This window comes from Spermophilus citellus (assembly GCF_964194105.1).
Source record: "Spermophilus citellus genome assembly, chromosome: 4".
Classification (NCBI taxonomy): Eukaryota; Metazoa; Chordata; class Mammalia; order Rodentia; family Sciuridae; genus Spermophilus; species Spermophilus citellus.
This window is the reverse complement of record NC_138185.1, coordinates 159,545,819-159,573,397: the sequence shown is the minus strand read 5'-3', so window position 1 is coordinate 159,573,397 and position 27,579 is coordinate 159,545,819. Positions and strand designations below refer to the sequence as shown.

The 27,579-nt window shown below is 40.6% G+C and overlaps 1 protein-coding gene across 2 annotated transcripts in view; it reads left to right on the top strand.

The window, feature by feature from the left end:
• The window catches only part of ESR2 (estrogen receptor 2), a gene marked incomplete at both ends in the record, with an annotated part of 67,160 nt that extends 41,203 nt beyond the window's left edge, over nucleotides 1-25,957 (top strand). Inside the window, 5 exons of one of the 2 annotated variants that reach the window (XM_081290002.1) lie at nucleotides 4,202-4,340; nucleotides 5,793-5,846; nucleotides 11,172-11,305; nucleotides 24,173-24,353; nucleotides 25,771-25,957. In XM_081290002.1, coding sequence (XP_081146128.1) covers nucleotides 4,202-4,340; nucleotides 5,793-5,846; nucleotides 11,172-11,305; nucleotides 24,173-24,353; nucleotides 25,771-25,957 — 695 coding nt within the window. The remainder of the gene's footprint in view (nucleotides 1-4,201; nucleotides 4,341-5,792; nucleotides 5,847-11,171; nucleotides 11,306-24,172; nucleotides 24,354-25,770) is intronic. The other variant, XM_081290003.1, reaches the window with a different exon arrangement.
• Nucleotides 25,958-27,579: the final 1,622 nt, after the last annotated feature.

Here is a 27,579-nt window from a genome sequence, read left to right as displayed (position 1 = left end):
GAGAACAGTCTCAGAAAGAGACACACCTGGGTTCTGAAATTGAACTTGGGACCATTTGGGCAAGAAAGTCCAGGATTTGGAACCTGGAACATAGTTAAAAGGTAGGTATATGACCTCCACATTGACTGGGTCTGTTGGCTGTGAACTTCTCACCTTGAGCAGGTTGGGGTGGAGTAGGGTACAGTATGACCAGCCTGAAAATGAAAAGTTTGTCAGATCCTAAATAGGAAGTTTTAAAATATTTTTCCAATCAAGGAAGTATCAGTTATGTACATAAGTTAATATACAAAGATTAATAAAGTAAATCAGCAGTTGAGGTAACATGAATCAAAAGACCAATAAACCTGGCATGCTGTCAAGTCAAAAGCTAGCTTAACTGTTTTTGAGTTGTCATTTAGAACCTACATTTTTCCATCCTATAAAGTAAACTTTCCATCCTATAAAGTAAACCAGACCTATTTATAGTATATATAGACAGTCCGTGATTTAAGATGGGACTTATAATTTTTTAACTTTATGATGGTGTGAAAGTGTACCCATACAACCATTCTGGTTTTCTCCTGTGGTTCAAAATTCAATCATGAGCTATTCAGCATTTTATTATAAAATGGGATTTGTGTTAGATGATTTGTATCCAACTGTAGGCTAATATAAGTGTTCTGAGCATGTTTGAGTAGGCTAGACTGAGTTATGATGTTTGGTAAGTTGAATTTAATACGTGCTTTTTTTTTTTTTTTTAAGATAGGGTCTTGCTCTTGCCCAAGATAGCCTCAAGTGACACTCCTGCCTTAGCCTCCCTAGTAGCTGACACTACAAATGTGCACCATAGTATCTGGCTCTACATGCATTTCTCTTTTTTTTTTTTTTTTGAGGGGAGGGGTACTGGGGATTGAACCCAGGGGCACTCAACCATTGAACCACATCCCCAGCCCTATTTTGTATTTTTTTAAATATATTTTTTAGTTGTAGATGGACACAATACATTTATTTTACTTATTTATTTTTATGTGGTGCTGAGGATCGAACCAGTGCCTCCCACATGCTAGGTGGGCACTCTACCACTGAGCCACAATCCCAGCCTTTTATTTTGTATTTTATTTAAAGACAGGATCTCACTGAGTTGCTTAGTGCCTCACTTTTGCTGAGGCTGGCTTTGAACTCACAATCCTCCTTCCTCAACCTCCCTACCTGCTGGTATTACAGGTGAGTGCCACCATGCCAGGTCTTGCAATTTTTGACTTAAAATATTTTCAGATTACTGTGGTTTATCTGGATGTAACCCCATTGTAAGCTGAGGAGCATCTGTACCTGAAGTACTATATTGTGCTAAAATTACTAATTAGCATCTGAACTAGTGTTTCTATGGGGGAGTGAATTTAGGATTCTAACCTTATATGGCTGCAACACATCATCCTCTGAAAAGACATCTCCATCCACTTCTTTACAGTGGCCTAAGAAATGAGGTCTCTCTCCAGGCTCTAAACCCCTGGCTTAAGAGGCAACAACTGCATTAGGCAAACTGTAAATATTAGGTGGGGGTGAGAAGCTAGGTGAAGAAATGTTGGGGATAGAGAGCTGTGGGATCCAAGACCCTGTCTCTTGTGGTCCTTTGTGGGCCTGGGCTCATTCCTTCTGAGTTTTCTGAGGATTTTCTGGTGTCTGGCTTTGTTTTGTTTTGTCTAGCATCTTCACCTTTGCCAGAATGATTTCATTTTCTCTGCTGCTTCCCACAGGAGAAAACACTGATGCACTTTCCTTCAGTTTTTGCTTTGAATGCATAACACTATTTTGCAGGATCCCACATGGAGAGTAGTGGTGAAATTATTGCTAAAAACTCTGCAGCTTCTTTGTACTCTAACAAAAGTGAACTTTTAAGCCATATTAGTCCTTCTTCAAGTGTGGTGTTTTGAAAGTTTTGCAGAAAATTTAGGTATAGGCTTAAGGTGTGATTTTTCTCTCCCTGCAGTTGACATAGTCATTAGCCAAACCAAAATGGTATTAAAATATCATCTAGCCTCAATCTTGTCAGATATCTATAAAAATAGAAATCTTCATCTCTCTTGGGTAGATTTAGTGTTTATAACTGAGTGGAATTGGAATGTATGAACATAAGAGGGACCTGACCTGGGCTATGTGTGTGTCTATGGAAGGGATTTGTCCATCTTTACATTCATTACTCCATTGAACTCTCCTTTGTGCAGATTCACAATGTAATTGCTCAAAGATTTGAATCATGTGTGTGGTCTTGGTGCTGCAGTTTCCTCATTGGTAAAATGAGTAGGTTAAGTGATTGTACCTATAGGAAGGTTTCAGACAAAGGCAAGAGTGCCCCCATGTTTCCTATAGAAAATAGTCTTAAGGGAGATTAAATAACTAGCTAGGAGGGGACTGAGCTAATGTTCAAACTGAAGTTCATTCTATGCCAAGACTTTGCCTTTGGTTACCCTGCCTGCTCTTTTTATCATAGCATATAAAGGAAGCTCCAGTGTTCTCTACTTTGCTTTAAAAGCACTCAGTTCCTTACGGATTTCTGTTTCTTTCCAGTTCTGTGACCAACGCATGCTATTAGGCCGTCAGGACCTGCTTCAGTTGTAGTATTTGCTCTTTAGGATGCATTCACCTAGAATGAGTGTTCCTACTCAGAAGAATGATCCTAACTCTAGAGAGGAAATTTGAAGCAATCAGAGGAACCATTTCAGTTGAAGCCTTGACTTTCAGCAGAGGCTGGCACTGCTCCCTGTATGGCCCTCACCCCCAACCTCCAGCTACCCTTTCTGCCCACCCTTTTAGTCCCAGTCATGGCTTGGGTCAGACAGGTAGTCCCTCTGACTGGCAGTTGAGCTTTATCTTTCTCAATAGTCACAGGAGTTATTAAGACAGTTTTGCTAACAAGGATCAGTTCTGGCTTCCTGTTTTCCTTAAGCATTTGCCCAGGGAGCCAAGTAGCCTTGGTAATAGTTCTTTATAAATATTAAGTGAAGCCCACTGTGGTGGTACACACCTGTAATCCCAGTGACTCAGGAGGCTAAGGCTGGAGGATCATCAAGTTCAAGGCCAGCCTGAGCAACTTAGCAAGACCCTGCATCAAAATGAAAAATAAAAAGAGCTGGTAGAGCACTGGGTTCAATCCCCGGAACTGAGGGAAATATAAATACATACATACATACATACATAAATACTAAATTAAATTTATTTATCTGTAGAAAAGGTTCAAGACTGGAAACTGCAAGTTACACACCTTAAATTCAAAACTTTCTTCCTTTAAACAACATTTAATCACATCTTACATTTATTATTTCCCCATGTTGTTTGTTTTTTTTCTCTCTTATTTTTTTATTGGTTGTTCAAAACATTACAAAGCTCTTGACATATCATATTTCATACATTAGATTCAAGTGGGTTATGAACTCCCATTTTTACCCCGTATACAGATTGCAGAATCACATCGGTTACACATCCACATTTTTACATAATGCCCTATTAGTAACTGTTGTATTCTGCTACCTTTCCTATCCCCTACTATCCCCCCTCCCCTCCCCTCCCATCTTCTCTCTCTACCCCATCTACTGTAATTCATTTCTTTCCTTGTTTATTTTCCCATTCCCCTCACAACCTCTTATATGTAATTTTGTATAACAATGAGGGTCTCCCTCCATTTCCATGCAATTTCCCTTTTCTCTCCCTTTCCCTCCCACCTCATGTCTATGTTTAATGTTAATCTTTTCCTCCTGCTCTTCCTCCCTGCTCTGTTCTTAGTTGCTCTCATTATATCAAAGAAGACATTTGGCATTTGTTTTTTAGGGATTGGCTAGCTTCACTTAGCATAATCTGCTCTAGTGCCATCCATTTCCCTGCAAATTCCATGATTTTGTCATTTTTTAGTGCTGCGTAATACTCCATGGTGTATAAATGCCACATTTTTTTATCCATTCATCTATTGAAGGGCATCTGGGTTGGTTCCACAGTCTAGCTATTGTGAATTGTGCTGCTATGAACATCGATGTGGTAGTATCCCTGTAGTATGCTCTTTTAAGGTCTTCAGGGAATAGTCCGAGAAGGGCAATAGCTGGGTCAAATGGTGGTTCCATTCCCAGCTTTCCCAGGATGTGTTCCTAAGCCTTTAAAAAGTTGCTATTTTGACTTCACAGAACAGGTTGGAAGAGGAGGGCGGGTGTGTCTCACGGCCTCTTCTTTTCCCTAGGCTTCGTGGAGCTCAGCCTGTTGGACCAAGTGCGGCTCTTGGAGAGCTGCTGGATGGAGGTGTTGATGGTGGGACTGATGTGGCGCTCCATTGACCACCCTGGCAAGCTCATCTTCGCCCCAGACCTCGTTCTGGACAGGTGAGGAACACGTACTGTGCTTCTTCTCAGACTCGTTTTGGGTGAGGCCACTTAGTGAGTGGAAACAAAGTCCTAGGTGCAGTAATTAAAATCTCATACCTGACAGGGTAATTAGAGGATGATAATGTCATCGGCTCCTTCACTGGGTCAAGAACCCAAGAAAAAGAAAGCTGTCCCTTGCCTCCCTGCTAATCTGTGGTGCAGCTGCATTCAAAGGCCGGGGTCACAACGAGGGACTGTACCCTGCAGGAAATATGGCCACTAAGTGTGCAGGTCAATGTAAATTTTTCTGCATTAAAAATTCTATTTTAATGGTGTGCAGTGTTGCATGCCTATAACCCCAGTGGCTCAGGAAGCTGAGGCAAGGAGGATCATGAGTTCAAAGCCAGTCTCAGCAACTTCGTGAGACCCTATCTCAAAATAAAACATAAAAAGGGCTGGGGATATGGCTCAGTGGTTAAGTACCCTTGGGTTCAATCCCTGGTACAAAAAAAAAGTCTTTTTTCAGGTTATAATCTTAAATTGTTCTATCTTGTCCACCTCTAGTGAGCAATTACATCTCCAACTATCTATACAGGTGATAAATTTATTATGAATTTATTTTCATATGCTTTAACTCACTCTAAAGCATGTGCTATAACAGTGTCTTTGGAAATAATGCTGAAAGGAATAGTTATTAAAACCAGATGAAGGGGCTGGGGATGTGGCTCAAGCGGTAGCGTGCTTGCCTGGCATGCATGCGGCCTGGGTTCGATCCTCAGCACCACATACAAACAAAGATGTTGTGTCTGCCAAAAACTAAAAAATAAATATTAAAAAAAACCAGATGAAGGTTTATATAAGTTGGGATATGATAGTGCTAATGTCATAACTTGGTTACTTAGCTTTTTAAAAATGATGGTGCAGAAAAGGAACCAATTTTTAATTGATTTAATAGAGCTGTTTATGGAGGGAAAGCTGGAATATACAACCACATTAAAGATTTTTGCAGAAAAAAATAGAAAACTTTAATATGTGTATATATATATATATATATATATATATAAAACTTTAAAATAAATAAATATATATATTTATATGCATATAAACTTAAATATATATATATAAACTTAAATATATATATATATATATATATATATATATATATATATATATATATATCAGTAGACCCTTATTTATTTATTTATTAATTTATATGCACTGCTCAGTCTCAAACCCAGTGCCTCACACATGCTAGGCAAGTGCTCTACCACTGAGCCACAACCCCAGCCGTAATAGAAGACTTTCGGTGTACATTTGAACAGTTTGAAAATCTCCACAGGAATTGATTTCCACTTCCCCTTATGTTGAAAAAGTGCCTCGTTGACTCTGCACAGAGTGGGAGGATGCCTAGTGCTAAGAACAGAAAGTACCTGCCCCAACTCTTGCATCATAATCCTGTTACCACTTTAGGTCATCAGAAGACCCTCATTCGCACGTTTGGCAGATGAAGAGCGGTGCCCCAAGGTATCAGCATCTATTCATGGATGACATTGACAAAGAGCACTGTTCTGAGTAATGAAGGTGTTTTGGTGGAGAACAAAGCCTGTGGGAAGAACTGGCGCATGGGATGTGGCTTGAGCGGGAGCAAGCCCTGGTGGTGAACCATAGAGGGAAGCTCTGGAAGCCCAGAGCAGTGTGGAGCATGAGAGCCTTCAGTAACAATCAAAATAGCTCACTTAATGGCTTGTATGTGCCAGGCACCATCGTAAGCACTTGTTTAATCTTCACAACAGCCCTTTGTGGGTAAGCACCATCAGAATCCCTATCGGAAATGGAAGGTTTAGTGACATTGCTTCAGTTATACAAAAGTAAGTGGTAGAGCTGGATTTGGGGACCTGTCTGTGGAATCCACACTCTTAGTGACATCGGTACATTGCCTCTCGGCAAGAGAGAACTGGAAGGGGAAGGAGGAGGCCAAAAGGCTGCCTTGCTTTCTACTTTATTCTTTTGGCTTAGAATAACACTATTTTATTTCTGCCTACTTCAGAAACTCACTCTTCCTGCTGTCATCTCAGGGTACCGTGCTACAAGGCAGGCCAAAAAGCCAAGCCCCCAGCCAAGGCATGCATTCATTATGTTCCACTCATGACCTAAATAAAGACACATACACTCCCCGACAAACCTACTTGTACATATAATATACACATACAGTTCTCCTAGAAGTTAGTGCTAGTGAGATGTTCTGTCCCTTGATAATCCAGTAGATTTGCAGATATTGAAATTATTTTACTTTTTGTCTTGTAGTGTTAATTTTCAGTGACTATATAATTCCTGGATTTTAGTGCAATTAACTTGCTTCTTTATATGGGTTCTTTAATTCCTGAAAGTAAATGTGAAAATTTCTATAAATGGAAACCAATCCTGGATAAATATTGTGCTTACATTGTACTTAGATAATAGAAGAAGAAAGTTATTTTTAATATATTCACATTACTCTTTATAAATATTTGAAAGTCTTATGTTTCATAACATAAATTTAGTATATCTCATTAAGTATAAAAAGGAGTTCTAGGGAATTGTAAATGCTTTCACATTGAGGAGGCATTGTTTTGAGTGCCTCCTCATGTTTACTTTTTGTTGTTATCCCTAATATTATTTAAATTTTTTTTGTAGTTTAGGTGGACAGAATGCCTTTATTTTATTTGTTTATTTTTATGAGGTGCTGAGGATGGAACCCAGTGCTTCACGCATGCTAGACAAGTGTTCTGCCACTGAGCTACAGCCCCAGCACCCTAGTATTATTTTTGACACATTAGCTTTTTGGAATCTAGAATTTCAAGTTTAAGATAGTTCAGTTACTCAGCTCATCTCTTATATAGATAATATAGTTTTGTTTCTGGGGGAGTTGCCTAATCAAAATCAGGGATCATACTCTATAAAGGAGTTCCATTATGAATCTTTTTTTTTTTTTTTTGCTAAGTAAATAAATAACCCTCACACTATTTGAAAATTTGCTATCTGTTGCTAAATTTCCCTGCCAGAATTTCTTCAAGTAGTGATATGACCTTTATTCATGTTGAGGCTTTTGCAGCAAGAAAACTTGAACATACTGAGGATGAGAGGAAAATCTGGTTATCTCAGCCGATTTCCAAAAAGGTAGTTCTTTTAGTAACCACTAAAATCATAAATTCATTTCATGATCTACTACAGAACTTGAGCTGCTGCTTGCTCAAAAAATCATACATGACATTTTTATATCCTTAGCATCAATAAGAAACTGTTAATGTTAAATGCTTTTTAAAGATCAGAGGAAGCTGGGTGCCGTGGTGTGCACTTGTAATCCCAGCAACTCAGGAAGTCACAAGTTCCTGAGTGGAGGAACAGGAGGCCAGCCTTAGTAACTTATGGAGATCCTCAGCATCTTAGTGAGACACTGTTTCAAAATAAACAATAACTACAAAGGGCTGAGGATGTAACTCAGTGGTAAAATGTCTCTGGGTTCTATCTCTAGTACCAAAAAACAAAAACAAAAACAAAAAACCAAATGCCATAAGAGGAAGTTTGAGTGTATATTTGCATTAATTATTTCTATATTGAATTTTCTTCAAGGTAGCTATAATATTTTCACTTCAAAATTTAATTTACCCTTGGTATCCAAATGTTGAACCCTTGTTAAGGATAAGCACATGGAAAGGACTTACCTGGGTCTGCCCACCCTATATCCAATGGCCATACACAGGAGGTAAATTCTGGTCTGTAACCATGTGTGCAGCCAGCAGATACATATGTTAGTACTGAAGAATAGCCCCAAAGTAGGGCCCACTCATTGAACATTTGTCATTGTATTAAACAGGATGTCTTTCTTTTATAAAAGAAGATTATCAAGCAATAGACTATTCCACATGTAATTAGTAATTTTATTTGGCACTGGTTTATGGACAAATGGTGGGCAAATGTGTACTTCCATGAGTAAGTAGATTTGATTGAAATACAATTTCAATATTTTAACCTTCAGTCCGTATGTTCTCTATCTTTAATTCAAATCTTATTATCTTGTCCTAGTTTTTTTTGCTTATAATTCAGTTTTAATCCAAAATTACAAAATAAATGAAATAGACCTCATCAATTTAAATCCTCCACTTTTCTGTATAACTCAACTGAAAGTAGAATTTTATGAGGTTGTCATTTATGAGGTATTGTTTGTTATTGCCCCTATATTTCTCATTTATTTTCTAAAAATATATTTGGTTTCTACAGACTGTGAAGTGAATAAAATATTCTAACTTTGCCACCCCTTGAATGAAATGGTTATCTGTCATATCTGCCAAAAAGAAAGCAGTCAAACCTGGTTCTTTAGGATTTCTTTCAAGTGAATTTCACGAAAATTCACTTTTCCCATGAAGTACCCATGCTCTGATTACTCTAAGTTGCATTATGTATCTGTATGTAAACTCTCTCCGCATTTTGAAATACGAATATTTGTTAAAAATGGCATGCATTTGGGGCTAGAGTTGTGGTTCAGTAGTAGAGCGTTTGCCAAGTCTGTGTAAGGCACTGGTTTGATCCTCAGCATCAAGTAAAGAATAAATTTAAAAAAGGTATTGTGTTCACCTACAACTTAAAAAAAAATATGGCATGCGTTTAGTGAGGGAATGGTACCAATCTCAATATTTAGTGGCAGGTCTTAGGCACAGGTGACAACTTCTAAAAAACAGGGTTGAGTTCAGATGAGTGTCTGCTATACCATTATGACTTCTGAGCCTCACAGAAGGGTAAAGGGTCAAATTATTAAAATTAATTTTTTTAGTTACAAATGGATACAATATTTTTATTTTACTTATTTATTTTTATGTGGTGCTGAGGATTTAACCCAGTACCCCACACATGCTAGGCAAGTGCTCACTGCTGAGCTACAGCCCCAGCTCCCAAAGTCAAACTTTTAAAGTATAAGTGCAAGGGTTGTTGGGTATTTTTTGTTTGGGCTCTTAAGTGCAAAATCAGCTTCTCTGAACCAAATGTCCTCAAGCTCAACAGTTGCAATTTCTAAGAATTAGTTGTCTCAAGCAGAGTGACTTGATGTGGCACAAGGGATGTTTCTTGTGTACCTGCTAAGTGCAGAGCCTTTGTTGTCCCTACTGGAACCCAGAACTGAGGAGGTGGTCAGGGGAGGTAGGAAGAAGGGGTGTGGGGAGGGTGGGGGGTTTCTCGCAGATTTTGGCATTCCTTCCAAAGTGCTCTGATTCTCCCAGATAAATGTCTTTCCCTGTAAGTGACTTCTAGGGGGCACTAGTGTTTTGTCACTTAACCTGTGTATTTTCAGAAAGCTGCAACTTTTTGCAGAAGTCACCATGCTGATTTGCCAAAACCCTGAGCCAGTTTGGGTGCTTGTAGCTCTGTGTAGGTGAGTCTGTGGGGTTGTAGGTGAGTCTGTGGGGTTATAGGTGAGTCTGTGGGGTCACAGGTGCTGTGGAAAGCAGGACCCTGGTGAGCTGCACTCCTAGCTGAGCACCTAATGGGAAAGGTCTCTCCAGAATTGGTGGTGCCCAGTGGTGTCAGTTTATTTGAATTCTACAGAGGCTGTTCCTGCAAATACCATGATCATTAGAAGTGTCCTGGTGGGGCTGAGGGAAAAGGGTTGGGAGCAGCCAGTGCCAAGGAGACTTTAATCTCCCTTTGGGGGATGCTAAAGAGACTAAAAATGAAACTCACAGAACCCCACTGTGCCATGGACACCCTTCACTCAGATGCACTGCAGCTTTCAGGAGTAATGAGGGTTTTTGGGCAAAATCATCTTCCTGATTGTTAGGGACTTCCAGTAACTCTATCTGATGATGATAGAAGTTTTTTGGAAAGCAGTGAGGTAGAATAATATATGTCTGGCTAGAGTGAATAAAAGCCACTGTTTTTTTTTAAGATAAAGAACAGTAATTTACTTCAAAGGTATGTTTAAAAAAATTCATCCCTATAAGGAGTTCTCAAAAGAATTTTGATTATATGCTTAGAAGTTTGCCTAAAATTTTTGCAGAAAAATGACTTTCAAGCCTGGTGTGATGGTAAATGCCTGTGGCCTAGCTACTGAAGAGGCTGAGGCAGGAGGATCACTTAAGCCCAAGTGTTTGAGGCCAGCCTTGGCAACATAATGAGATTCTGTTTCAAAACAAACAAATAACAAAAACTTCAAGTCAAAATTTTCTCCAATCCCACTTCTGCCTTTTTCTGACACTAATTCACCTCGGTTGTGATTTCTTCGTATATTATATTCCCAGATGCATTTTTTTCAAATTAACTTTTTTGGAAGTGTGTCTTGGTTGGCACACCTGTTTCTAAGCAGCTAGGAAATGAGAAGCTCTAGATATGAAAGTTGATTCTTCTTGGGATATTTGCTTCTGTAACATGCAGACTTCCTCCTTAACACTTCCCAATGGGAACATGGAATGTCTCATTTGAGTCATCTGTCATATCTGGCTAGGTGTCATATCTGGGTGACTGAAATGGTTTAGTTTTAAAGTAATCAACTAGAGTGGTATTCTTTAAAAGAAAAATAAAACAACAACAAACACCTGATGACAAGGTGGAAGGAAAAATGTAGTTCCAATGCATACTTTTGCCTAAATAATATTGACTCAATATTATTGATTTACTAAAAAAATCCCCTATAGCACACCTTGTCTTCTTTATGTGAAGATAATTGTAGCAGTTCCAGGTTGCTAGGTGTTGTCTTAATAATACCTTGCTACAGTCAAAGGATGTACAAGATGAAATCTGAGATTAAAAAGAAATTGTTCCTTATTCTTTTTGATGGTTGCCTAAAGCTGTGTGTTCCTTAAATTCTCAAATGAACTTTTGTAGGGATGAGGGGAAATGCGTAGAAGGAATTCTGGAGATCTTTGACATGCTCCTGGCAACAACTTCAAGGTTTCGTGAGTTGAAACTCCAGCACAAAGAGTATCTCTGTGTCAAGGCCATGATCCTCCTCAACTCCAGTAAGTAACCCCCACAGCTGGGCTGTGTTTGTGGAGAGAGATACTCTTTCTAGAACTGGCATGGCAAAAGAACAGTATTAAACTTGTGTTTGATTTTAAAAGGGGACAACAGCTTCCTTTGGGACTTCTCTTTTTTTTTTTTTTTTTTTGTAGGGATTTAAACTGTAGTTAACTTTTGGTAACTTGAGTATAAATTATTCATCGGGTGAACTCCTGGGAGTTGATTTAAAAAGTAGTTCAGGCCATTTACTGGAAAAGAAAAAGAAATGAACTTTAAAGTGTTTCCCCATCAGCCTTTTTGCAAGGCTCCGACAGACATTTTACAGGGTTGATGTGCATCTATAGTTAATGTTTTTGGCTTCTACTTTTACAGATTCATGCATTCATTTGTTCATTTAGTAAAGACACTTAGGAAACAGTCTTGCCCTTAAATAGCTCATAGTATAGGGAGGAAGGAAGTAAACTATGAAAACTCATAATCTCAGTGCTGTACTTGAGTGTGTGTGGAGTACAGCAGGAGAACAGGAGGAGAGATTCAGGAGAGGCTACCGAAGCAAAGACGTCTGTGGAAGAGCAGAGGGGGGTTGCCTAAGGCTGCAGACTGCGACATTGAAGGTTATGAATGGTTTCCTTGGGCACTGAGCAGCCAGGAGGTTCAGAAGGGGACAGTTGTGCATGGAAGCGTGTTATAGCAAGGCCACTCCCATTTCCAGGTGGAAGACTCCCTGGAGAGGAAGAGACTGAGGCAGGGGTCCTGTTAGAGACACTGTGAACTTGAACCAGTTTGGTATAATGGGATCAGGAGATGGATCAGGCTTCAGAGGTGGTATCTAAGATGTGTGGATGGTTTAACTTTGCTGGCTTTAAAAATTATACCAATAATTCCTGGTTATTGTGAACATTCAAACAAAAAGAAGAGTTTAAAAATTACTAGGAATACCCCTCTTGAAGACAACCACCATAACTTTGGTGACCGTAGTTAATAGAGTGTTTGTGTTTGCTTGTTCTCTATCTAGTTCTTTTTCTCCTATTGTCCTTGGGTATCCATGGGGGTCTTAGTTCCAGGATCCCCTGTAGGTATAAAAAAAATCTATGGATGGCTCAAGTTTTTATACAAAATGATATAGTATTTGCATATTCCCTATGCATATTCTCTCATATACTTTATTTTTAAATTACTTATCATATATAAAATGCTATGTATATAATTTTTGAATTATATAATTTAGGGAATAATGACCAAAATAGTCTGTATGTGTTGAGTATAGATTCAGTCTTTGTTCCTGAATGTTTTTGATCCATAGCTAGTTGAATCTGTGGATTGGAATACTGGATACAGAGGGTCAGCTGTATATATTGATAGAATCATACACAAATACACAAATGTGTGGTATGTTATGTTCAAAATTCTGGGTGCTTTGAAATAGACTTATTTCAGTCTTAATTTTGTTGTTTGGCCCTCAGTGTTCCTATCCAAAATCAAGTAGCCAACATTTTGAGACCAGGTCTTACAAAGTTGCTAGGTATCTTACTGAGTTTCTAAGACTGGCCTCAAACTAGTGATCCTCCTGCCTCAGCCTCCCTAGTCACTGGGATTACAGGTGTGCATCACTGAGCCCAGCTCCAGGTAGTTGATCTTAACAGCCAAATGATAGCTTTCCTACCTTCTTCCATCCTCTGGTGGTTAACATACTACCTTAACATACTACCTTACCACTAATATACACAGTCAGGCTTTTATTTTTTTCATTTTAAAAAACATTGGGCCACTACACACAAATCTCTGTATCTTGCCTTTTTACTTTTCAAAGTGCTGTGAAATTCCTCCAGGTCAGCTCAGAGAGATCTCATTCAATCTTTGAAATCAGGACATTTCACAGGGTAGTTGTTCAGCCATTTCCCTATTGATGTGCCTTTACTTCATATCCAGTTCCTTTTTAAAAATCACTATGAACATTACCTTAGTAAATAAGATATGTTATTTTGTACACATTTCTACATTTCTAGGTTCTTGTCATACTGCTCAGCTTACTCTCTGTCTGGTGTTCATCCAGCCTCCATATCAGGTATTGATTGTTTGCTTAGCCATTGTTTACTTATTTGTTTATTTTGAAAGTACCGGGGATTGACCCCAGGGCCTCACACATGCTAGGCAAGCACTCTACCACTGAGCTACACCGGCCCTTTTTATTCTTTATTTTAAGAGAGAATTTAGCTAAGTTTCCCAGGCTGGTCTCAAACTTGCAAACCTCCTACCTCAGCCTCCCAAGTAGCTGTAATTAATTATAGGCATACACCTTTGCCTAGCACTTAGCCATTTATTCTTTTTGGGCTTTTTAGGTTATTGATTTTTTTTTCTGACATGTTATATATACATAGAATTTTAAATGTAGTTATATAATTTGTATGATATTGTGTATTTGTAATTTATATTTAGTTTTATATATTATATATGTTTATATATTTATGATTTTATAATATTTATACTTATAATTTTAGATTTACATTTATATAACTTGCATAAACCATATATATTCACACAATTATTCTGTTGCTTGCTATAAAGTTTCTAGAAGCTTATATTCAATGTCTGCTTATCTCTTTGTGGCCTGCTAACAGTCTTACTTTGAGTAGCTCTGGAGAGAGCACAGAATGCTGTCCAGGAGATGGTTGGGTCTGGGTGGAAGGTGCGTTAGGCCTCACAGGAGAGGGGCACAGAGGAATGAAGAAGGGATCCAAAGGTACAGAGACCCTGAAGACAACCCTTGAGTATGTACCAGTTGGGTCTCTGTGTGACCTCACCTTCCTAACAGGACACTACCCTACATCCAACACCCCTCCCATTTATTGTTACCATTCATAAATTTTTCTAAAATAGTAGATGATTGGTGATTAATAATTCCTAATTGGGGCTGGGGCTGTAGCTCAATGACGAGCACTTGCCTGGTACATGTGAGGCACTGGGTTTGATCCTCAGCACCACATTAAAAAAAAATTCCTAATTGATGGTTAAGTTAATGTGCATATGGGCAAATTTCCAACAGGACATATAAAATTGATCAGGGAAGAAAATCAACTTTTTCTTGCTCTTTTTTTCCAACCTGCCTATAGACGTTTACCTCACATGTTTGCTGCCATTTCTGTCTTTGTTAAAAGAGTGAATCTGCTTAAAAAGTATGTTCCCATCTCATCAATGGAAGGACATCAAATGCCAGATTATGGGGTTCCTCTTACTTTCAGAAATAATTCAGAACTCGTTTCTGTGTTGCAAAGTGCTCCTCGGAAAGCAGTTTGCTTGTTGTTACAACACTTTACTGTAAAAAGCCTTCTCTTTGGCAAGGCTCCTTCTAGTCATTTGAGACTCCGAGACATCATATTGTGTTGTTGTCAAAGCTAAAAGCAGCATCTGTGCAGATGGGGAACACGAAGGCAAGTGCGCTCCTCCTGCGAGATCTGACAAAACCACATGGTAAGAGAACCACAGAAGGCAAGTGAGGCAATTACCACTTGTGACAGTAAATGACTAAAATTTGTTTATGGTAAATCCAAATGAAAAAAATCTCCAGCAAGAAAGTTTCTTGCTTGGTAGTCATAACAGTTGTCAAATGAATTTATGTGGTTCAACATTGCTCGGAGGAGAATGGGATTCTGTTTCTATTGGAAATTTTCCTACTGTTGAGAAAGGGGAGTCTTTTGTATGCCAGATTTTAAGGATTTGCAAGAACAGGCTTTTTTCTTCTGGATTATTTGTAGCACTTAAATTGGAAACAAAAGCAATGCCCCCCAGCCCCGCAAAAAAAGCAGGTGTGGAACCTACTGCCCCAATATTAAATACAAATCCATGACAGAATATATAAACAGACATTGGACAAACAGACCATGTAGGACAGTGAGCCCTAAGAGAAGGGATATAACAAGGTGACACTAGCTGTCTGTCTACTGCATGGAAGCAGTTTCTAGGTTGCAATGCAAGGAAGTATATTAGGTTTCAACAAAGAAACAGAATCAATAGGATGCATGGACAGATATTGATGTGATATGCAAAAGTGGATTTATCATGAAAATTGGCTCAAGGGATCATGAGAAGTGTCATGTGTGCCATCTGCAAGCCAGAGACCAGGGAAGCTGGTAGCCTGGCTCTGTCCAAAGGTCTAAGAACCAATAGCAGCGATGGTGCAACTCACAGTCCAATGCCAAAGGCCTGAGAAACTAGGAGACCACTCGGGCAAGGCCCAGAGTCCAAAGCCTGGATTACTTGGAGTTCTGATGTCCAAGAGCAGGAGAAGTTGGATGTCCCAGATCTGGGAGACAGGATAGGGAAGGGAGGGAAAAAGGGAAGTGAGGAGGAAGAAAGGGAGGAATTAATTTGCCTTTAGTCTGCCATTTTGCTCTCTCTGGGCCCTCTGCCCAGGATGGGGCCTGCCCACATTGGTAGGGGCAGATCTTCCTTACTCAGCCCTCTGATTCAAATGCCACTGTTATCTGGAAGCACTCTCAGACATACCTAGAAATAATGCTTTGCCAGCTGTTCAGTATTCCTTAATGCAGTTGACACCTGTAATGGTTAATCTGAATTGTCAACTTGATTGGATTAAGAGATGCCAATGACAGGCAGCACTGTCAATAGGATGATGGCTTGGATGGAATAAAAGTTGGAAGAACAAGGAAGCAGCAGCAGATGTAAGCTTGGTTCTTCTTGAACAGGTTCTTGATTGCTGCTGTGATCATCTGAGGATATCGAACTCTTAATTCTTTTCTTTTTTGAAGTGGACTCTGCCAGTGATTCTCCAGAAACCTTTGGTCTTGGAATGGGGTAGCACCATTGGTCCCTCTTGTTCTGGGGCTTCAGCCTGTTGGACTGCACAGCTGCTGGTTCTTCCAGTTCTCTAGCCTGCAGATGGCCATTGTGGACTATCTAGCTTCTGGCTACATAAAACAACCTGATAAGTCCCCTTTTTATAATTATATTTCCTGTTGATTCTGTTCTTCTAGAGAACCCTAATACAACACCTAAAATTAACCATAACACGGGCTGGGGTTGTGGCTCAGTGGTAGAGCACTTGCCTAGCATGCATGAGGCACTGGGTTCGATCCACAGCACCACATAAAAAAAACTAAATAAACAAAATAAAGGGTATTGTGTCCATCTACAACTAAAATAAAATTAAAAAAATAACCATAATAGGGAGTAGCCCAAATAGAAACCATTTTTTCCCCCTGAACTGAGGGGGAAGGGTTGTGAATTTGGGGCTATCAAGGCAGCTGTGATTTTTAGGAGACAAGACTTGAGAGGAAAGAGCTGCTCAGAGAGAGAACTTTGGAGATCTGCAGAAGACCCTCTTCCAGAAGGCTTTCAGCTGGGTATTCATTTGCTCATGATTATGAAGATACTGAGGGCCAGCCTGGGAAGAAGCACCAGAAAAGATGGAGCAAAACAATCCCTGAAGTTCAAACAGGGTGAGCTTACCAGGCTGTGAGGAAAACCTTGTGAGACCCCAGACACTGGGTGTGATCCTCAGGAGACTGTCTCGATGGTGTGGAGAAAGCAACCCAAGATTGAAGGCTACCAGACAAAACCTAAGAGGAGCCTGAGGGCTGAGCTGTAGCTCAGTGGCAGAGCGCTTTGCCTAACATGTATGAGATACTGGGTTCAATGCTTAGCACCACATAAAAATAAACCTATAAAATAAAGGCATTCTACAAGTACAAAACAATTTTTTGAAAAAATAGTAAGCCTGGGGCTGGGGCTGGAGCTCAGTGGTAGAGCACTTGCCCCTCACGGGTTCGATCCTCAGCACCACATAAAAATAATAAAAAGATATTGTGTCCATCTACAACTAAAAAAAAAGCTAAAAAAGAGTAAGTCTGAAAAATCAAAATATTGCTAAGGAATTTGACTGCAACCCAAGACAAAACTCAAGATTATTTAAAGCAGAAGATTGGGGTATTGCTCCCTGGTAGACTGCCCAGCATGCTCAAGGCCCTGGGTCCAATCCCCAGCGCTGCAAAACAGAACAGAACAGAACAAAACAATACAATACAAGGATATCGAGTGCCCAATAAGGAAAAATTCACAATGTCTGGTAACTATCCCAAATTAGTAAGCATTCAAAGAAGCTAGAAAATGCCACAGTCTTTGCTGGGCACAAGATCACGAGCCACTCCACAGCTTTGTAGATTCAAACAGCAATCTTTATTCCCGAACTCACACCGGCCTCTACACACGTTCTGGGGCAATCCCGTTCTGCTGCCGCCCAATTCACCTACTCCAGGAGGCTTTTTTCCAATCTCCTTTGAATCTCCTTTGAACTCAACGGGAACAAGCAGCAGGAACACCCTAATCCCGGCAGCAATAATCTTCAACCTCCAACTTCCCTAAAACCCCTATTGTCTTAAACCGGGAACGCCCTAAACCCAAGGACCGGGATACTTCCTCAAACCTGATCATCTCTAAACCCGGATCCGCCCTGGTCCTTGAGCAAGGTCACCTTACATGCAATGTCAACAGCGAAATCCATTTAACATGGGGTACGCTAGCAAGGAAATTTCGATGCATCATTTCTACTTGGCAATGGCCCTCAGCAAGAAAATGTGATCTCTAACAAGGAAAAAAACACTAGGTTAGAAAAGACCCACAAATGAAATGAATGATAGAATTAATAGACAGTACATTAAGACAGTTACTCTAATTATATTCAATATATCCAAGAGGCAGAGGAAAGCATGAGCAGGAAAAGGAGGAACATGGGAAGTATGAAGCAGGCACAAAAGGAACTTCTCGATGCAAAAACTTTGGGTGGTGTTTATATCAGGTGAGGCGCAGCAGAAAGAAGGATCGTGGATGTGAAGACATAGAGTTCTTAAAAAATGAATGCAGCATTAGTGAGACAACTGCAGTTGTTCATGTGCATAAAACTGAAATCCCTGGGCTGGGATATAGCTCAGTTGGTAGGGTGTTGGCCTCACATGCACAAGGCCCAGGGTTCGACCCACAGCACCACCCCCACTCCGAAAGGAAAGAAAAGAAATCTCTGATAAGGGGGATATGGAAAAGCACTTAAAGAGGCAATAGTTTTTAAAAATTCTAAATTTAATGAAAACAATAAACATGGTTTCTATGATGCTTAGTGAAGCCTAAGCACACATACAAAGAAGGAGAAGGAAGATGATGAAGATCACACCAACATATATTAATCATCAAGTTGCTTAAATTCAATGAAAAAGAACAAAAAAAATTTTTTTTTTTGAGATGGGGTCTCATCATATTGTGTGGTTGGTCACAAACTCATGGGCTCCAGTGATCCTCCCACCATAGCCTCCTGAGTAGCTGGGACTATGGACACGAGCCACCTCACTAGACTGCAAAAAATCTCAAAAAACCAGCCAGAGAAAAAAGACATACGGAGGAACAAAGACAAAGATGGCAAAAAAATCTGCTTTCTGAAGTGTAAATTAAAGAGATGGAAACAACATCTTTAGAGTTCTTGAGAAAACAGTTGTCACTGTAGAATTCCTTATACTTTCAAAACTGAAGACAAAATAAAAATCTTTTCAGACATAGAAAAACTGAAAGAATGTATTACTAGCAGCCCTGTACTGTAAGAAATATTATTAGATGCCCTTTAAGGAGGTGAAGATTATACCAAATGAAGCCATTTGGTATAATCTTCACATCCAAGGAACATTCTTTTCCTATTTAAGTCCTTTTATTTGTGTTTCAAAGATAACCTAGTATTTAAAGCCAAAATAATAACAACATGCTGTAAGTTTATATAGAAGAAAAACATGTCACAAGAGCACAAAGGCCAGGAAAGGACAAACGGAAGTATGTGCTATTGTAAAGTTCTTCATCTGAACATGAAGTAGTATTGCTTGAAAAAAACCAAAAACTGCAGTGAGTTAAATATGTATATCATGACCCTGAATGCAGCTGTTGAAATTATTCTTCAAAGAGTTAGGACTAATATAATTTTTAATAAAGGTGACTAAAAATAGAACCACAAGAAAAATCCATCTAAAGGAAGATATTTTTAAAAAGTGGGAGTGCTACTTGGCAGGTTGAGACAGGAGGATTGCAAGTTTGAGGCCAGCCTGATAGCTCAAGAGTAAAACACCTTTGGGTTGCTCAATCCTGCAAAATCAAAACCAAAAAAAACAACAATTACAATGAGAAACCATTATATACTCATAAGATGTCAAAATGAACTGGACACAATGCTTTTGGTTTAGAATAGGGGATACATCCTTAAACTTTCAAGGGTCTGATCCTTACTGGACATAAATGGAAGAGGCACATCCTCCTCCAGGTGGGGGCTTAACATTCTAGCTTGCTTCTCAGTCACCCTCTGCACCAAGCATGCAGAGGATGTGGGCAGAACTGGAACCACAGTGTGATCTCAGCCTCTGATGAGCCTCTTGAGATGCAGAGACAACAGGAAATGTTACATTTAACAACCTGTTCCAATGTTCAAGTGTTTTAGAAATTCAGAGGTGTTATGTGAGCACTGCAGTTAATAGCATCCTTAGTTAAGAGCAGAAGGACCATCCTTGTCACCTAGGACCCTGAAGATTCGTAATCCTCCCTCAGAATTAAAGAGATCACTAAATCTAAGAAATAGAGTGGAATCAACCTGCAAACATTTACCCTGAATCTTTCAAACTAGTTTAAATTGGGAACATGTCTATTTGTCTAAAATTTTTTTATAGAGGTTTTATTTTTATTTATATATTTCTGTTTTAGTTATACATGACTGTAGAGTGTTTTTTAAAATTTTTTGGGGGGGCTGGGGATGTGGCTCAAGCGGTAGTGCGCTCGCCTGGCATGCGTGCGGCCCAGGTTCGATCCTCAGCACCACATACCAACAAAGATGTTGTGTCCGCCGAGAACTAAAAAATAAATATTAAAAATTAAAAAAAAATTTTTTTTGTTTGAACAGTTTTAAGACTTAAAAAGAATGAAACTTAACAAGGGAAAGGAACAGAGGTGATCTTGTTTTACATCAGACAGCACATACCTACTACACCTCCCATAAGCTGGAAATTTCTTCATGGTCAGTATTCTGGGATTTTAATTAAACAGTCTAGGTTTTCTAATTTATTTGCCTTCAGTCAAGGAACTACATATCTTCATCCTTGGAACACATAGGATGTGGCAGATCTGGGGCTTTGTGCTTCTCAGAATATCATCAAATGGGCCAGAGAGAGGGATGCGCAGCTGTCCCCAGAGGGGAGAGGAGACAGTGTCCTGAATTTTATTTTACTGTCTTTGATATGTGTGGAGCACTGTGCCAAGATCATCCTTTGTACTGGAACTCTTTAGTTTCACGAAAGGTGCTTCATGTAATTCTGTTCTATAATGAATTCTAGCTAATGTTCCCACCTTTTGGGGGGTGGAGGGGTTTATTTTTGTCATTTCCTGTGTGTTTGACTGATGGGGCTTCCGGTCTGGTCCTTTGCTCCTGCCCAGGGCCTGCTCTTAGCAGTTATTGTCCCCAGGTGTTGGAGTGATCAAGAGGGTGCATGAATGGCCAAAGTGCAGGCGCTCCTGCCTGGGGAGGGCATTGGCAGTGCAGTGGACATTCTTCAGGCCACTGCCTTCCCAGGATGGTTGTGTGCTAGTTGCAGTCTGTTGTCTCTATATTTCCCCATATGCAAAATTGGTGTGATCGATGCCTTGTTAAAACTCTGTCTAGAGGTAATCTTCCTCCCTTGCTCTCCCTCCCAACCCCATTTTGAGTCACCCCCCTTATATCAGAGAAGACATTCGGCATTTGTTTTTTGATAAATTGTGGTATGAAGGTGTATTAAAAATTGCAATGCAAAAAAATTATGAATGTAATGCACTCCTCTATTGTGATTTAAGAAATAATAAAAAAATAAAAATTAAAAAAAACAAACAAACTCTGAAGCCTGCCCTCTGCAAACTGCTCGTTAATGATGGGCCCGAGGTACTATGTGGAACTGTGCTGCCCTGGCCTGCAGAAGGTCAGGGTCAGCCTCAGGCTATGCTGCTGCCTGGGGTAGGGTGACCTAACACCTAGCATGTGTTCTCACACTGCCCAGGGCATTTATGTTACTATAATTTTGGTTCTGAGGTGTTATTTTTATTTAAATACATCTTGTGCCCTAATGCACATACCACACAATGAAGCCATTTAAGTATATAATTCAGTGCTTTTATTATATTCACTATAGGTGGTGCAGTCATCACTATAATTAATTTTATCACCCCAAAAGAAATCTGATATTCTTTAGCCATCAACCTCCGTTTTCCACCCAACCTATACCTCCAGGCAGTGACAAATTGTTTTCAAGGTTCATACATGCTATAGTATTTGTCAGTACTTAATTCTTTTCGTGGATGAGTAGTATTCCATTATATAGATAGACCACATTTTGTTTATTCATTCATTCGTTGATGGGCATTTGGCTTACTTCTACTTTTAGGCTATTTTTTAAAAAAAATATGTTTTTAGTTGTCAGTGGACCTTTATTTTATTTATTTATATGTGGTGCTGAGAATCTAATCCATTGCCTCACATGTGCTAGGCAAGCACTCTGCCATGGAGCCACAAGCCTAGCCCCCCCTTTTAGGCTATTATGAGTACTGCTGCTGTGAGCCTTTGAATACAAGCTGTGATTCATTTTTATTATTTCAAATTTTGTCACTTTGGAATGAGATATGTACAGGTATACAATTTTGGTTCCTTTTAGAATTTGAAGACATATTTCTTTATGGCAGTAGAAACTCATAGAGCACGTCATGCAGCAGAACATATTAGATAACAGTTCAAAGATCTGTTTTTGCATCTGGGATCAATTTTAGGCAAAGCGAACTTAAAATAATTTTCTCTGTACTTTTAATTCATGATTTTCTGTTGTGTACCTAAAATATGTGTTGACATTTAAATGATGATGATGATGATGATGATGATGGGGCCGGGACTGTGGCTCAGTGGTAGAGCACTTGCCTAGCATACATGAGGCACTGGGTTCAATCCTCAGCACCACATGAAAATAAAATACAAAGGTATTGTGTCCATCTACAACTAAAAATAGTTTCTAAAAATTACGATGTATGTTTGGGCAAAAAAAAAATGCAAAAACTTCAACCTATGTGATTTCAGTTAAATTCCTCCCATAGATGAATGTTTCCTCCACACCAGGCATTGTGCAAGGTGATGGGGATATAATGACATGTGCCCTCAGAGCGCATGTGTGCAGTCTTGGGGAGGATCGGAGGGTGGCTTTGGAGATGCAGGAGGACAAGGCAGATATCCAGCATATGGAGTTTTATGGGAGAACTCAAGCCAAACTTAAGGTGGATGGTAGGCAGGACAGGGGAAGCTTCTAGAAGGAAGTCCAAGAACAGGTTGGGATCTAAAGGAGGAATAGATAGAAACAAATAAGAAGGAAGGCTGGAGAAGGAGGGAGTTCCTAGGCAGGAGGTTGGGCGTGTTTAGCACATCACCTGGGTCCCTCGACTGCTGCATCAGGTGGTTGGGACTGTACCCCAAGAGCGCAAGAGGGTTTGCCTTAGAGGGTTCTGGATGAGCAGATCTGCGTTTTGGCCATTCAGGGGATGCCCTGGATCAAGAGTGGGGTCTTGTTTCCTTTCCATTGAGAGGGCAGGTTACCACTGGGGGGCAGTGGCAGGCCAGAGGGTGTGAAGGGATTCAAAGAGCCACTATGGAGGACAAGGTGAGCAGGTGGGTTAGGGAAGCTGCTTCAGGGATGCTATAAAAGGTGGATATTTTAGATATGCATCACGAGACATTATGGCGGGCCCCTAGGCATATGCCGAAGCTCTGCAGTTGGGTAGCTGTGCTTCTGTGTATCCTGTGCCGCAAATGGGGTTGGGTGTATTTGAACTGAGTTGCCTCAATGTAACTAAAAATGTCAATAAGAACAAGAGCAAAAATTGCCAAAACAAATCCATCATTACAATCAAATCTGTAGCTGTGGTTGATGTCACATAATTTTCTACTTATTATTACTTTGAAATTGAAAGCCTAGAAGAGAAGTCAATGTTTCAGGAATTGCGAAGTTGTTTTGTGGGGGCAGAGAAGCGGGGAGACTTACCCGAGTTGTTATTTTGTTAATTTGCAACCATTGGGAAGCTGCAGCATCTTAGATCCCAGAGTCAGAGGGGAATTGAACCTAGGGTAGGGCAGGTTGGGGAGGCAACCCTGCTTTTCCGGGTCTAAGGAAATAATGTTCCTAATTAGGAATTGAGGCTGGAGCTGGAGAACTGGTTCAAGGTTCGAGAGCTAGAAATGGTAGACATAAGATAGGCAAAACCCGACTCCAAATGAGTGGTTATCCTGTCCCAGCAAGGTGTCCCAGAAGTGAGATGCTGAGGATCTGGACAGGGTGGCAGTGGTGCCACCTGTGTGGGACACACAGTGGTGTGGGGGAAGCCAAGCTTCATAGCATTGGCCATTGTTTCTTAAACTCCATTAGGTAAGGAGCTCTTCTTGGGCTCAGAGTAGAATCAATCTCCCTTTCTGACCTCCAGATAAACTTGTGGCTGCAGATGAAAATATCCCATCATGATCTGGGGAGAATAGATACACCTACTGCTTGAGCGAGGCCACTGTTCCGGCCTGACAGATTGTTCCAGAGATCATTTATCTGCCCTGCATTCAGCTGGGCTTCCCTTGCAGCTCAGGGATGGGGCTGGCTTTCAGGGAAGAACCCCTGGGAGGTAAAGTCAGGCTCTTGAAATCTCGCCTCAGATGCCCAAGCCAGAACAGCTCAGACCTAGGTGGGCTTCCTTCCCCGACAACGTGGGCATGCTTCATGGTGAGCGGTGTGACTTTGGTTTTTCACAGAGCAATGACTTGGGGCTCTCATTGTCTCATCCAGGTATGTACCCTTTGGCTGCAGCGAGCCAGGAGGCGGAGAGCAGCCGGAAGCTGACTCACCTGCTGAATGCTGTGACTGACGCTCTGGTCTGGGTGATTGCCAAGAGCGGCATCTCTTCCCAGCAGCAGTCCGTTCGCCTGGCTAATCTCTTGATGCTCCTGTCTCACGTCAGGCACATCAGGTACCCGCCTGCAGGGGCTGCTCCACTGAGCGCATGCGCGGTGTACATGCTCAGAGCTTTGGGAAGTTTAAGGTGGATAGTGTAGGCTTGTCACCTTTAAGAGAAAACCCGTGAAAGGGAGTGGGGATGTTCACTCACGTGTAACCACAGATTGGCACGTAGTATTGAGTGAATGTCACAGGGCACCTTCCAGATTTTCTTGGCATCATGTGGTGTTCTGTTTTTTGATTGCTAGGGTTTAGAGCTTTTTCATGGAGTCCTAAAAGGGGCAGTTCCTCCCCTGCAATGAACCACCACCCTGAGTCATGTTCCTGAAGAGGCTAAGTCTGATTCTCCTAGGGCATCCGTTAGGCCCGTGATTTGGGGAAGCACACAAAGCTTTCCTAAAATTTATTTTTTCCTTTTGATGACATCAAGATATTAAGAATGAGATCTTCCAAACAAGTTTGGGAAGGCAGGGTTGTGGATGGAGCACATTCCAGACCCACATGTAAAATTGTGTGCTGGTGAAGGGGGTGGCAGCAGTGGCTTCTGCTGGTGCATGGTGTCACCCAGGAGGGTAGCCCTGCACCAGGGCTGGATGAAGGTGGAAGATAATGTCGGCTTGAGGAGCCAGGTGAGGGGCTGTGGGGAAGGATTTTAGCACGAGGGAGGAAAAAAGACCACGGTCCCCGTTTTTTCTTTATTTCTTTTTGAAACAGCATCTATTTTGCCCAGATTGTCCTCATACTCGTAATCCTCCTGCCTCAGCCTCCCAAGTAGCTGGGATTACAGGCATGTGCCATTGGGTCTGGCTCCTGTACACTATTCAGAGCCACATTTTTACATTTTTTGGGGGGCAATTTCATTTAAAAAACAGCTTCCTAATGTAGTGCAGAAATGCTCTCTATCTTAGAAAAGCTGTGATGTGCCTTTTGGAGAAAATAGGTAAGTTTGCTTCAGGCATGAGTTAGGGTACCTTTTGTTGGCTGTGAGTTTGATGCTAATAAATTGACAATGTCTATTAAATAAGGCATCTTTATATAAACACACCTAAAACAAGATTGACCAGCTGATGAAAATGGGACAAGAAGTTTTTAGGAAACTGTGTATGTCCCTGAGGAGCAGTGACTCAGTATTTGCTAATTCGGTGTTTACAGTGACTTTATAGAACATGACTACAGTGAATAATTAGAATTGATTGTACCTTGTGCCATGTGCTGGGTGGGTGGTGGGACACAGAAGTCAAGACAATTTTGTTTTTGTCCTTGAATATAAATTACTGAGAGCTGGATGCTTGAGCTGTAGAGTAGGAGACTGGGGGAGTGCTTGGAGGGGGCAGTTTCGGACCTGCTCTGCGCAGGAGAATGGGGAAGATTTTGACATTCCCAACCCTACCCTCAGGGAAAAAAAATCTCAGTATCTTTTTGTCCTATAGTAACAAGGGCATGGAACATCTGCTCAGCATGAAGTGCAAAAATGTGGTTCCCGTGTATGACCTGCTGCTGGAGATGCTGAATGCTCATACGCTCCGTGGGTACAAGTCCTCCGTCTCGGGGTCTGAGTGCAGTTCAGCAGAGGACAGAAAGAGCAAAGAGGGCTTCCAGAACCCACAGTCTCAGTGATGCCTGGCCTGGAGGTAAAAAGGCCCACGTGAGGTCAAAGTCAGAAGCATGAACTTAAGCAGATCGGGAGCCTGGCCTTCACCGTATCTCCACAGAGTGGCCCCTCATCTGAGTATGGCTGCCTCCGTCATGTTTGGTCCTTCCCTAACTTCCACTTCTCAGGAGTCAGGGTGAGAAAATCAGGTTTTCCTTGTACTGGGGGCACATTTGAATACAGAGTCCCATGTTACATGGTTGTGTAGGATCTCAATGTGGTCCCTTTCTTACTTTCCATCTCCATTCCACCTCTTTGGGAAATATCCTAAAGGTCTTGGAATGAATGGTGTAAGTCTGACTTGGAAGTATTGCAAATTAGAACATGACATATTGATAGGAAATGGACTAACCCTTACTGTGCACTCTGTAGTCCCTTTGGAATTGACCTTTGGATGCTCTCTTCTGGACCATTTGATTATAGGATCGAAAACCGCAATGACAATCAGTTAACTAGTTTCACATACCTACCTCACAGGCCTGTGAGGACTGATGTCATGTTCTGAGGTTCTGTCAAAGACCAAGGGGACAGTGGGTAAACTGGCATGTGAGCCTTGATCTTCCTACCAGGCTTTGTTGCTCTCTTTGCACACATCTGTCCCATAGTTTGCATTCATGGAGCCCACTAATTTTTTTGGTGTGTGTGATCACTTTCATGGAGTATTGTGGCAGATTTAAATTTCTCTGCCCTTGGAGTTGGGCCTTCTTGAAACTATTGTCCCAGTGTGCTTAGCATGTATGCTACAGAAAGACCTCATGTCTGCAGGAATGGGATTCTCTTGTGGGTGTGGGTTTTAGCCACAGTTTTTCCCAGGGTGCTGTGAATGCAGTTTCCATCTTACATGGCAGAAGTGGCAGCCATAAGTGCCACATCAGCCACCTAGGGGACACAGGGACACCATGGGTTATGGGTGCTTTTCTGTGGAAAGATGCTACACACACACACACACACACACACACACACACACACTAGCATGTTAGCTCTGGGGCCATGTTGTCTAGACACCACTGGAACAAGACTTGGTTTGGAAACTCTCCTTTAAAAAGAGAACTATTTAGGGGTAAGTATTTATAGCAAAAAATAATCCTTTTAACCCCTGGGGAACTCTCAAAATATTTTCTTATCAGAAAATTTATATGGTAGTCTGGGCAATATAGAAATAGGAAAGGAAGACAAAGCACTTCTGAAATGACAATTTTAACTCACTTTTTTTAAAATGGAAATTTTCAGTCCAATTTTTGGAGGACACAGCCAATGTGTAAAATGTATAACAGTCATTACTTTGGAAAATAACAGTTAAATGATCATGTTGATTTTTGTAGTAATGTTTTTAAAAAGTTCCTTGGAATATGGCAGTAAGTACATTTTCTTTTTGAAAATAAGTTTACTTTGGCTAGCACATCCTGTATTTACTGTCATTAGGAAGATTAAATTTAATGTCACAAAGGTTAGTTTTTGCTAGTGAAAAACCTTTAGTTCTTAATTTTGACCCTGGTGCAACTTTACTAAAAAAGTTGAGTTTAGCTATTTTAGATACACTTGGACATTGGACACACCAAGCCTGGTAATCTGAGGCAGTTTAAAATTA